Here is a 13,201-nt window from a genome sequence, read left to right on the forward strand (position 1 = left end):
TATAGCGGTATATACGGGTGTAATCAGTCAGTATAGCGGTATATACGGGTGTAATCAGTCAGAATATTGGTATATACGGGTGTAATCAGTCAGTATAGTGGTATATACGGGTGTAATCAGTCAGTATAGTGGTATATACGGGTGTAATCAGTCAGTATAGCGGTATATACGGGTGTAATCAGTCAGTATAGCGGTATATACGGGTGTAATCAGTCAGTATAGTGGTATATACGGGTGTAATCAGTCAGTATAGCGGTATATACGGGTGTAATCAGTCAGTATAGCGGTATATACGGGTGTAATCAGTCAGAATAGCGGTATATACGGGTGTAATCAGTAAGTGTAGCGGGATATACGGGGGTACACAGGACTGTCTCCACCGCACGTCCTCACCTCGCCGCCTCTCAGGCTGACACTGACGTCGCCGCACCACATTGCCCATTGAAACCTTGAATTAGTTGCGTCACATAGTCAGACATCAGTTCAGGCGCAGCCATCCAATCAGAATGCAGCATTCAGAAACAGCACAGAGCTGCCGGCAACAGACCCCGCCCACAAGCCACCTTGATCCCGCCCCTTTAATGCTGTATTATTTCCCCCCTATAACCGGTGTGTGCAGTTGCCCATTCCCGCGTCTCCTCCGTATTGTCTGCACTGACCGGGCACACTACGGGATGTTCCATCTGTGTATTATAGGGGGGTCACATCCTAGAAGGGGCGGAGACTAGGTGACTACTGATGTCATTAAACCACGCCCACTCCCGCCCCTGTCATTCTGCCTGCAAAACCTGAGCGAGGGTTAAGCGTCACCTCCAGTGTGCGGAGCCGCAGCCGGTGACATCAGTGCAGGTACGAGCTCTGCTATCACACTGCAGGTAATGGCGGCCGATACTAATTGTGCATGTTTCTGCCTCTCCCTGTACCAGGACCGTGCATGCAAAATAATCCTGCTTAAAGGGGTTTTCCACCTTTAAGGAAAGCAAATTCTAATTGTCACCCGGGTCCAGTGCCCCCTCTCCACTGCTGCTCCTGTCTTGGTGTATTGCAGCGGTGACATCCACGATTACAGAGCACATCACCGCTGCAGCCAATCCCTGAGTTCTGCTGATGTAGACGGACGAGCTGCCGAGCTCAGTGATTGGCTGCAGTGGTGATTTCTGCTGGGAATTGATGCTGGACCCCTGGACAAGTCTGTTGTCAGTTTCACTTCTTTTTGGTCCATGTGTCCGTTTTCTTGTATGCAAAAAAAAAAAAGATAGAATACGTGAAACTGTGACGTCTGCACGAGGCCCTGGAGAAATGTGGGTGACGGCCCCACTGATAATAGTACGGGGGTATTTGGGGCGAGTTATTGGGGTGTTTCAGGGCACCACATTGTTCTCATGCTCTTTTTTTTTTTTTTCCTCCAGTCGCCATGTTGATGAGTCTCTGTCAGGCAGGGGGCGCCCTGATCGAGGAAGCGGTCGGGGGCAGCTTGGCCTCCAGGGTTCTTCTCCCTTGCACCTTCCTCCTCACCATCGCTTATCTCTCCAAGCTGGCGTTCAAGCACCTGCAGAGCGTCGCCCCTGAGGATGTGGTGAGTCCGTCACACCGGCGATATTGGGGTTGTGTGACTCTGTAATGTGGCGCCCATACACCCCCGCTGGACCTCTGTGTACCCCACTTTCTATGTGTGCACTGATTTCTGAGAACAAAGCAGTTTCTTTAAATGAACGTACCATTTAAACATAAGTAAAAGCTGCAGTGTAAAGTATGGGGGATGGACAGAGCAACAGCTTGGAGCTAGAGATGACAGTAGCGTAAATGAACGTACCCTTTAAACCTAAGTAAAAGCTGCAGTGTAAAGTATGGGGGATGGACAGAGCAACAGCTTGGAGCTAGAGATGACAGTAGCATAAATGAACGTACCCTTTAAACATAAGTGAAAGCTGCAGTGTAAAGTATGGGGGATGGACAGAGCAGCAGGTTAGAGCTAGAGATAATAGTAGTGTATTTGACATTTTGGGGGTCCAAATTGTAGCTGTAGCGTAAATTATCCCCTAGAAGAAAAGAGAGGCATTTTTTTTTTTCACCTGGGAAATAGCACCCCCCTTTTTATTACATGCTGTGGTTGGTATTGCAGCTCAGCACCATTTATTTGAATAAAGAAAAGCTGCAATACCAGACACAACCTATAGAAAAAGGTGGCGCTATTTCTAAATGAAAAAAAGTAACTCTTTTAATTCTATGTAATGACTATTATGGGGACGTGAAATGAAGCCTGGAAGGAGAGGAGCGATTATAAGGACGGAAGCTGAGCTATGAGGAGCTGTTTGCTAATGTGTCGGGGGCCATATTGTAAGGTCGCCGCAGTTACATTTGTGCTTTCCTGTCTCTGCAGAAATACCCGCCGTACATTTCATCCCATATTCCCTTCCTGGGACACGCCATATCTTTCGGGAAGAGTCCAATTGATTTTCTAGAAAAAGCTTATGAAAAGGTGAGTGTGGGGGTAGCGGGACGGGGGGGCCGCGCATGTGCCGTACGCAATCCTGTCAAAAAGTTGCTAAAGGCCCCAGTCATCGCCATCTTTGTACTCATGTGGAGCCTGACCACTCTCTGAGCTTCTTGTCATAAAGAACAAGTGATCAGATGATTGCAGATTCTAGTCCCCAAAGGGGACTAAATAAAAATGTTTATTTATTTTTTCTTTTACATTTAAAAAAAAAAAAGATTTCAAACTTCAACCCCTTTTCCCGGTTAAAAAAAAGAAAAGAAAAAAAAAATTACAGTTAAAAAAAAAAACCAAAACATATTTGGTATCACCGCATCCATAAAAGTCAGATCTATAATAATATAAAAAATATTTACCCTGTAAATATCGTAAAAAAACAAAAAACAAAAAAACCCCTCTAGAACTGCCGTTTGCATACGTAACTCCCCCCCCAAAAAAGGACATAAAAATTGATCAAAATAAAAATGTCCTCTTACCTTGTATGGAATAATAACAAAGTTACAAGTCTCAGGAAATGGTGGAAAAAAAAAAACAAATTTTTACAAAGAGCTGAACTTTTTTTTTAGTCGCTAAAATTATAAAAAGAAAACCGTACATGTTTGGTGTCGCCGCGATCGCCCTGACCTGGAGAATTATTTTGTCAGGTCATTTTTTCACCATTTCACTGCACATTGAATTTTTTCCCCGTTTTTCAGTTCACTATATGGTAAAGTGAATGGTTTCATTCAAAGCTGATACAAATGGAGATGGAAAAATAAAAAAAGTTATTAATCTTGGAAAGAAAAAACGAAAGCGGAAAAACCAAAATTGGCTGCAGCAGAAATGGACAAATCCCGGCTTCCATGATTATCCTCAGACGCCACTTTTCTTCTTCTTCTTTCAGTACGGTCCTGTCTTCAGTTTTACGATGGTTGGCAAAACCTTCACCTATTTGGTTGGCAGTGACGCCGCCGCGTTGCTCTTTAACAGCAAGAATGAAGACCTGAATGCAGAAGACGTGTACTCCCGGCTCACCACCCCCGTGTTCGGCAAAGGAGTCGCCTACGATGTCCCCAACCCGGTAATGATCCCGGTCCAATGTGTTAACCAGTTTCCCAACCTGGAATATCTTTTCTTGAAAATTCTGTATTGTTGTCCCTCTGTTATTCCTCCTGGAAATGGATGAATGACTTGACAGCTGGGTGTTAGCAGTTCCGACAACCATATATCACAGTCCGTACACTGACCACAATGCCCGGACTGATCATTGGCCACATGACGAGAACATACAACCTCATATGTGCCTGTGAGTTTGGGGGTCAGGAGACCTCCGGTCAGTCCGGGCATTGTGCTCAGTGTACGTATTGTGATATACGGCAGTCTGAATTTTACGTAGGGTCATATCCTATTGCAATGAGCAGTCAATTGATTTTTAATTTTCCAGGAGGAATAACGGAGGAACAGTACAATGCAGAATTTTAAGAAAAGATGCTCCAGATTTGTTATTTCATGGGGAACGCAAGCATTTATTGAAAAGATGTGAGGAGAGCAGACAGGTCCTCTTTAAAATCACTCTCATTTTTTTATATACACATGTGGTCAAAATTATTGGTTTTAGTGAAAGAAAACCCCACAATGGTCACAGAAATAACTTGAATCTGACAAAAGTAATAATAAATTAAAAATCTATGAAAATGAACAGATGAAAGTCAGACATTGCTTTCCTGCTTCCACAGAATTAAAAAAAAACAATTAACCTCATGAAATCGGCCTGGACAGAAATGATGGTTCTTCTTAACTTAATATTTTGTTGAACGACCTTTTGAGGCAATCACTGCAATCAAACGATTCCTGTAACTGTCAATGAGACTTCTGCACCTCTCGACAGGTATTTCGGCCCACTCCTCATGAGCAAACTGCTCCAGTTGTCTCGTGTGTGAAGGTTGCCTTCTCCAGACGGCATGTTTCAGCTCTTTCCAAAAACGCTCAATAGGATTTAGGTCAGGGCTCATAGAAGCCACTTCAGAATAGTCCAATGTTTTCCTCTTAGCCATTCTTGGGTGTTTTTAGCTTTGTGTTTTGGGTCATTATCCTGTTGTAAGACCCATGACCTGCGACTGAGACCAAGCTTTCTGACACTGGACAGCACATTTCTCTCTAGAATCCCTTGTATCATTGTACCCTGCACAGATTCAAGACACCCTGTGCCAGATTCAGCAAAGCAGCCACAGAACATAACAGAGCCTCCACCATGTTTCACAGCAGGGACAGTGTTCTTTTCTTGATATCCTTCATTTTTCCATCTGTGAACATAGAGCTGATGTACCTTGCCAATAATTTCCATTTTTGTCTCATCTGTCCATAGGACATTCTCCCAGAAGCTCTGTGGCTTGTCAACATGTAGTTTGGCTTGTTTATGATTTTTGTTTCAACAATGGTGTTCTCGTTGGTCGTCTCCCATGAAGTCCACTTTGGATCAAACAACGACGGATGGTGCAATCTGACACTGATGTTCCTTGAGCTTGAAGTTCACCTTTAATCTCTTTAGAAGTTATCCTGGGCTCTTTTGTTCCCATTCGTATTATCAGTCTCTTTGATTTGTCATCAGTTTTCCTCCTGCGGCCACGTCCAGGGAGGTTGGCTACAGTCCTATGGATCTTAAATCTCTGAATAATATGTGCAACTGTATCTCAGGAACATCAAGCTGCTTGGAGATGGTCTTATAACCTTTACCTTTGCCATGCTTGTCTATAATGTTCTTTCTAATCTCCTGAGACAACTCTTTCCTTTGCTTCCTCTGGTCCATGTTGAGTGTGGTACACACCATGTCACCAAACAGCATAGTGAGTATCTGTAGCCCTATATACAGGCCTACTGACTGATTACAAGATTGTAGACACCTGTGATGCTAATTAGTGGACAGAACTTGATTTAACCTGTCCCTTTTGTCACATTATTTTCAGGGGTGCCATCATTTCTGTCCAGGCCAATTTCAGGAGTTAAAAATTCTGTGGAAGCAGAAAAGCAATGTCTGACTTTCATTTGTTCATTTTCATCGATTTTTAATTCATTATTACTTTTGTCAGATTCAAGTTATTTCTGTGACCATTGTGGGATTTTCTTTCATTAAACGAGGGGTGCCAACAATTTTGACCACGTGTGTATATTAGTGTGTATATACATATTATACACTTATATTTATACTGTAATTAATTCTGACACATATCTTTCATAGATTTTTCTGGAGCAGAAGAAGATTTTTAAGACCGGCCTGAACATCGCACATTTCAAAACCCACGTGCAGATGATTGAGGAGGAGACCGTGGATTACTTCAAGCGCTGGGGGGACAGCGGGGTGGGAAGTAAGGAGGATTCACATATATCAGCCACATCTATCTAGACTGGGGTCACACACTGCACTATTGAGTTTTTTAACTAGACAGATCTCAATTACATTTGTTTCTATGAACCTGAACTAAGCAATTAGTAATTAAGACTGTGATTACACACAAACTGAATCTGCCCACTGAGTGGGTAATATGTTTGGCAATACTAATATTTAAGTAAATAACCAGTTTTCCCTGAACGGTATAATAATTAAGGTATTGCATGCTCCACTCTGTGCCTGAGTAATATTCAGTATTATACTCCAGAGCTGCACTCACTATTCTGCTGATGCAGTCACTGTGTACATACATTACATTACTGATCCTGTATTATACTCCAGAGCTGCACTCACTATTCTGCTGGTGCAGTCACTGTATACATACATTACATTACTGATCCTGTACTGATCCTGAGTTACATCGTGTATTATACTCCAGAGCTGGACTCACTATTCTGCTGGTGCAGTCACTGTGTATATACATTACATTACTGATCCTGAGTTACATCCTGTATTATACTCCAGAGCTGCACTCACTATTCTGCTGGTGCAGTCACTGTATACATACATTACATTACTGATCCTGTACTGATCCTGAGTTACATCGTGTATTATACTCCAGAGCTGGACTCACTATTCTGCTGGTGCAGTCACTGTGTATATACATTACATTACTGATCCTGAGTTACATCCTGTATTATACTCCAGAGCTGCACTCACTATTCTGCTGGTGCAGTCACTGTGTACATATATTACATTACTGATCCTGAGTTACATCTTGTATTACACTCCAGAGCTGCACTCACTATTCTGCTGGTGCAGTCACTGTGTACATACATTACATTACTGATCCTGAGTTACATCCTGTATTATACTCCACAGCTGCACTCACTATTCTGCTGGTGCAGTCACTGTGTACATACATTACATTACTGATCCTGAGTTACATCCTGTATTATACTCCAGAGCTGCACTCACTATTCTGCTGGTGCAGTCACTGTATACATACATTACATTACTGATCCTGAGTTACATCGTGTATTATACTCCAGAGCTGGACTCACTATTCTGCTGGTGCAGTCACTGTGTATATACATTACATTACTGATCCTGAGTTACATCCTGTATTATACTCCAGAGCTGCACTCACTATTCTGCTGGTGCAGTTACTGTGTACATACATTACATTACTGATCCTTCACTGATCCTGAGTTACATGCTGTATTATACTCCAGAGCTGCACTCACTATTCTGCCGGTGCAGTCACTGTGTACATACATTACTGATCCCGAGTTACATCCAGTATTATACTCCAGAGCTGCACTCACTATTCTGCCGGTGCAGTCACTGTGTACATACATTACATTACTGATCTTGAGTTACATCCTGTATTATACCCCAGAGCTGCACTCTTATAACAGCTTAGTTGCTCTCCTGTAATGCAGGACTCAGCTACTTTTTCCTACATCACATGTTGCTCTTATGACAATCAGCAGAATATGAGTTCGGTACAGGCATTGAGCTAGGAAAGAGAGTTCAGCTCTGAAGCCTACAGAATTATGAGTGCAGCTCTGGAGAGAAGCACTTTAAGATGTAGATTGTTTCTATATGTGATCTGTTGTTGAGCTTGGACATTCCCATTCTGGATTATTGTCCTGCATGGGTTGTGACGCATTCTATATATATTGTGATGTATTTTAGACCTGTTTGAGGCGCTGTCGGAGCTGATCATCCTGACGGCCAGCCGCTGCCTGCACGGGAAGGAGATCCGCAGCATGTTAGATGAGCGAGTGGCGCAGCTCTACGCTGACCTGGATGGCGGCTTCACACACGCGGCCTGGCTTCTCCCAGGGTGGCTGCCATTACCCAGTTTCAGGTATCTGTATAGACACCAACTCTAATTCTTCAGCTTCTCCTCCTTGTGTGGGTCTTTGATCTGCGATCACTGGGGGTCCGGGGGGGTCGCTCATTTCACGCTCCAACCCCCAACAATCCTAATGTTACGGCATGTGCTAGTAATAGTATCACAACATCAGATGGGCAGATCTACACTTTAGTTTCTAGCTCTAGTGGGGGACGCGCCTCACGGGGGCTCTGGTGGGGGACGCGCCTCAAAGCGGCTCTGGTGGGGGACATACCTTTTATACAGCTCCCTATAGAGTGAATATGTTCTACCCTCTGATATTTACACTGAAATCAGTGTCTTATTTCCAGGCGCAGAGACCGAGCTCACAAAGAGATCAAGAACATTTTCTACCAGGTGATCCAGAAACGACGACAGTCAGAGGATAGGGAAGACGACATGTTACAGACCCTGATCGATGCCACCTACAAGTATGTCCTGACTATATGTGACTTCTATACAGATCTATTCATTGGGCTAATCAGAAATCTTGCAGTTTTCATGCTGTCCACACTACCTATTCTGTTACGAAGAGTTTTCAGAAGTCGCGTTATCATCACAGACAAAATTACAATGACTGATAACACCTCTGTATACAGTAGATAACACAGGATCCACCATTCACAATAGGTGATGTCACAGCTCACCTCCTCCCCCTCCTGTACAATGACTGATAACACCTCAATATACAGTAGATAACATAGGATCCACCATTCACAATAGGTGATGTCACAGCTCACCTCCTCCCCCTCCTGTACAATGACTGATAACACCTCTATATACAATAGATCAGGGTTCCCCAACTCCAGTCCTCAAGGCCCACCAACAGGTCATGTTTTCAGGATTTCCTTAGTATTGCACAGGTGATGTAACTATTGCCTGTGCTGATGATGGAATTATCACCTGTGCAATACTAAGGAAATCCTGAAAACATGACCTGTTGGTGGGCCTTGAGGACTGGAGTTGGGGAACCCTGCAATAGATAACACAGGATCCACCATTCACAATAGGTGATGTCACAGCTCACCTCCTCCCCCTCCTGTACAATACAGTAGAGAACACAGGATCCACCATTCACAATAGGTGATGTCACAGCTCACCTCCTCCTCCTGTAAAATGACTGATAATACCTCTATATACAGTAGATCACACAGGATCCACCATTCACAATAGGTAATATCACAGCTCACCTCCTCCCCCTCCTGTACAATAACTGATAATACCTCTATATACAGTAGAATACCCCTTTCAGGTACATACGGAGAATGACAAATCCTTCGAATTTGCTCCGCCACCTCAGACCCTGCAGTATGTGTAGGACTGTGTGGATGTGGCCGTATTCGGACTGACAGTCTCTATTCCCCCCTGTAGGGACGGGACCCCCCTGAATGATGACGAGATCTCGGGCATGCTGATCGGGCTGCTCCTGGCCGGACAGCACACGTCCTCCACCACCAGCGCCTGGATGGGCTTCTTCCTGGCCACACACAAGGATATTCAGGAGCAATGTTTTGCAGAGCAGAAGGCCGTGTGCGGGGAGGACTTCCCACCCCTGAACTACGACCAGGTGAGGGTCTCGCTGCGGGCAACGACAACATAGAAAATCTTATCATTGCATTAACCAATGGTTCCTTCACAGCTTAAAGACCTGCAAGTCCTGGACCGCTGCATCAAGGAGACGCTGAGGCTGAGACCCCCAATCATGACCATGATGAGGATGGCCAGGACACCGCAGGTCAGCGCTCCGGGTGGTGCGAGCTGCAGGCGGTAGTGTGCTGTACGGTGGGGATGGTAAGAGTAGTGATTTGGTTCTTTTCAGTCTGTTGCAGGATACAGCATCCCCCCCGGACACCAGGTGTGTGTGTCCCCTACAGTCAACCACCGACTGAAGGACACCTGGGTGCAGAACACAGACTTCAATCCTGAGCGGTACCTCCATGAAAATCCCGCAGCGGGGGAAAAGTTTGCCTATGTCCCTTTCGGAGCAGGTAAAAAATAAACTGAATCCTCTTTTAAGCCTTTCAGGTGCGGGTATATGGACTGGTCTCAGAAGCGGAGTCCCGTCCATACGAGGTGGCTGCTGGCTGTGTTATACAGCCAACACCTGCCTCTAACAGAAGCAACCTAAGCTAGCTCAGAGCATGGCTGTTTAACCACTTAGATGCTGCTGTCATTTGCAGACAGCGGCTTTTAAATGGTTAAACAATCTTGAAGGAAATCTATTGAATTGACACTTGCATCCCCCTCCGCCTTTGCAACTCCCACCCACGGCACAGTCAATTCCATGGATCAGTAGAGTAGTTGGAGGTTGCTTCCATCTTCGGCAGTCTTTGTACGAGACTTGTAATTTGACCATATGCTAAATCCCCCTAAGAAAAGTTAAAAAAATAATAATTAAAAAAAAAAATGCATGAAATAGTTAAAGTAAAGAAAAAAAAAACTAACATGTTTAAATCATCTCCTTTTCCCCTATTCTAAAATGTAAAAAAAAATTATGCAAGTTTTACCATCGCTGCATCCGGAAAAAATAATTATTAAAATGTAAAGTAAATCACGTAACGAAAAAAAATCCAAACTCTGATTTTGTTACCTAATCCCCCCCCCCCCCCAAATACAATAAAAAGCGCTAAAAAAATTAATCCGTACCGCAAAATGGTATCAATAATAAATAAATAAACAAGCCCTCATAGGTGTCCTCCAGCAGGATAATAAAGTCATAGGTGTGTCTGGAAAAAAAAAATATGTTAGTTTGTGTCCTCGTTTTTGAAGTTCTTAAAGGGGTTGTCCGGGACTTAGGATAGGTCATCAATGTCCCGGACAACCTCTTTAATTTTTTAAAACCAGTAAAATATAAAAATAAATAAGTTTGGTATCAGTATAAACGTACTGACCTGGAAAAGTACCGTATTTTTCGGACTATAAGACGCACCTAGGTTTTAGAGGAGGAAAATAGAAAAAAATATGTAAGCAAAAAATGTGGTCATGATGGCCTGTTAAAGGGGAGGGGGTCTGCTGCTGATACTGTTATAGGGATAATGTCCCCCAAGCCTGTTAATATCCCCCCTCCTTCTTGTTATATGTGGCCCTCACCCCAATCCACCATCCTGGTATGTATGGTACCTTCATTCCTCTTCCTGGTATGTATGGCACTCATCATCCCTGTATGTATGGCCCCCTTCATCCCTGTATGTATGGCCCCCTTCATCCCTGTATGTATAGCCCCCCTTCTTTCTTCATCCCTGTATGTATGGCCCCCTTCATTCTGGTATGCTTGGCACCCCCTGATCTCAATCACGCTGCACAGAAAAAAAGAAACAATCATACTCACCTCCTCTCTCCTCCAGCGCGGTGTCCCGCTCTGTGCCGGAATAGTCACTGCTCCCCCCAGTGACCATTCATTCTCCCTAATAGCGCGCACACTGTAGCTGCAACGCGGCTCCTGCTGCGCTCGGCTGTCAGCGTGCCCGCTAGTAAAGTCCATGAATATTCACCACTCCCATGAAGCCACGCTGCGGCTACAGCGTGCACGCTATTAGGGAGAATGAATGGTCACTGCTCACCACGCACACAGTCCTGGCGTGGGGAGCAGTGACTATTCCGGCAGAGCGGAACACAACACTGGAGGCGAGTATGATTATTTTTTTTCTGTGCAGCGTGACGGGGATCAGGGGGGGCCATACATACAGGGATGAAGGGTGCCATACATACCAGGAGCCGCGCTGCAGGCACAGTGTGCTGGTTATTAAGGAAAATTAATATTCACTGCGTGGGGAGCCGTGAATATTCATTTTCTTTAGTAGCGGGCACAGTGTAGGCTGCAGCAGGCGGCTGCTGCCTTCTGTGCCCCGCTACTCCGCAACTGTCGCTACCCCCACATCCCCCACCACCCGCAGCCACAGTATTTATGTATATCGAACTATAAGATGCACTTGCGACTTTCCTCCAAAATTTTGGAGGAAAAAAAAATGCGTCTTATAGTCCGAAAAATACACTATGTTACCGGGTCATTTCTACTGCATTCTGAAAGCTGGAGAAATGAAACCTCCAAAAAGTGGTAGAATTGTTTTTTTTACCATTTAATTTCACTTGGAATATTTTTAGTTTTTTCTTTTATGTGATAAAGTGAATGTTGTCATTCAAAAGTATAAATAGTCGCTAAAAAAAAAAAAGCGGTCATACGGCTATGGGAACGGAAAAATAAAAAAAAATATGACTTTAGGAAGAAGGGGAGGAATAAAAGCGCAAGAAACTGAAATTGGCTGCGGCAGGAAGGGGGTTTAGGAAAAACACCCAAAAGTTAATTTTGCTGTAAGCTGCGAATTTACATCCCATACTTGTTGAGATTTTAGTTTGCAGATTTGGGATTTGCTATAATGGTGTCCAGCATAGGAAATGGTGTCCAGCATAGAAAATGGTGTCCAATCTGGGAAATTATATCTGCAATGATACATTGTAGAAAGTTCTCAGTTGTGATACGGTGATGTCGAAAAATAGTTATTTGGAGATGTAAATGAAAAACTGTCTGTGCCCTTAAGGGGTTAAGCAATCAGTTCTGCATTGACACTCCATATATTGGAATAGGGTCGATATCACTTGTTTTTCTCCGCTCCAGGCCGCCATCGTTGCATCGGTGAAAATTTTGCTTACGTGCAAATTAAAACCATATGGTCCACCATGCTACGCCTGTATGAATTCGACCTCGTGGACGGATATTTCCCTACAATCAATTACACAACTATGATCCATACTCCTGACAACCCCATCATCAGATATAAGAGGAGAAAAGTGTGAAGAAGGCGCTGCTGATTATTATTTTTTTACACAATTGTACATTACAGGGGCGGGGGTCCAGGTGTAATTCTGACTGTACATGTTCTGTAGTTTATAAAATGAATGTGAAATATTAATGTATAAATTAGGGGGCATTCGGGGTTTTATTTTGTTCCTTTTCCTTTTTTGTATGTGCAGATCGCTTGTAAATAAGCCGCATTAAATAATGTGTTAATTCCTACTATGAGGCAGATTTCTTCTTGGGACAGAACTTATTATGTATCTCCAGATAATAAGATACAGCGGGTGAAAGTAAGTATTGAACACTTCACCAATTTTCTAAGTAAATATATTTCTAAAGGTGCTATTGACATGAAATTCTCACCAGATGTCGGTAACAACCCATCCAATCCACAAAGGTAAAGAAATCACCCATAGATGTCCATAAATTATGTGTAATAATGAGAAATGACACAGGGAAAAAGTATTGAACACGCTTACTGAAATTTAGTTAATACTCCTTACAAAAGCCTTTGTTGGTGATGAAGCTTCAAGGCTCCTCCTATATGGAAAAACTAGTCGCAGGCATTGCTCAGGTGTGATTTTGGCCCATTCTTCCACACAATCACTTTTCACATCCTGAAGTTCCCGTGGGCTCCTTCTATGAACT

The 13,201-nt window shown here is 43.7% G+C and overlaps 1 protein-coding gene across 2 annotated transcripts; it reads left to right on the top strand.

Moving 5' to 3' along the window:
* The first annotated feature begins 691 nt into the window (after positions 1–691).
* Positions 692–12,772, top strand: CYP51A1 (cytochrome P450 family 51 subfamily A member 1). 2 transcript variants are annotated; one of them, XM_073677385.1, is made up of 11 exons: positions 692–849; positions 1,410–1,576; positions 2,381–2,479; positions 3,378–3,554; positions 5,709–5,835; positions 7,560–7,734; positions 8,073–8,192; positions 9,133–9,328; positions 9,401–9,496; positions 9,581–9,749; positions 12,374–12,772. In XM_073677385.1, exons 2-11 carry the CDS (start codon positions 1,415–1,417, stop codon positions 12,550–12,552), a joined length of 1,500 nt encoding a protein of 499 aa, XP_073533486.1. In that variant the 5' UTR covers positions 692–849; positions 1,410–1,414; the 3' UTR covers positions 12,553–12,772. The 2 variants fall into 2 exon arrangements, with proteins under 2 accessions (XP_073533486.1, XP_073533487.1); XM_073677386.1 differs by having other exon boundaries at positions 720–875.
* The last annotated feature ends 429 nt before the right edge of the window (positions 12,773–13,201 follow it).

This window comes from Phyllobates terribilis, unplaced genomic scaffold (assembly GCF_046119375.1).
Source record: "Phyllobates terribilis strain yellow unplaced genomic scaffold, ASM4611937v1 Scaffold_4__5_contigs__length_816908805, whole genome shotgun sequence".
NCBI lineage: Eukaryota > Metazoa > Chordata > Amphibia > Anura > Dendrobatidae > Phyllobates > Phyllobates terribilis.

What these genes read in the sequence shown, in the direction of transcription:
- CYP51A1 (XM_073677385.1), top strand. Translation starts at nt 1,415, where the DNA reads ATGTTGATGAGTCTCTGTCAGGCAGGGGGCGCCCTGATCGAGGAAGCG. An exon ending in TAGAAAAAGCTTATGAAAAG is followed by an intron (nt 2,480 to 3,377) that starts GTGAGTGTGGGG and finishes TTCTTCTTTCAG; the next exon opens with TACGGTCCTGTCTTCAGTTT. An exon ending in GGGGGACAGCGGGGTGGGAA is followed by an intron (nt 5,836 to 7,559) that starts GTAAGGAGGATT and finishes GATGTATTTTAG; the next exon opens with ACCTGTTTGAGGCGCTGTCG.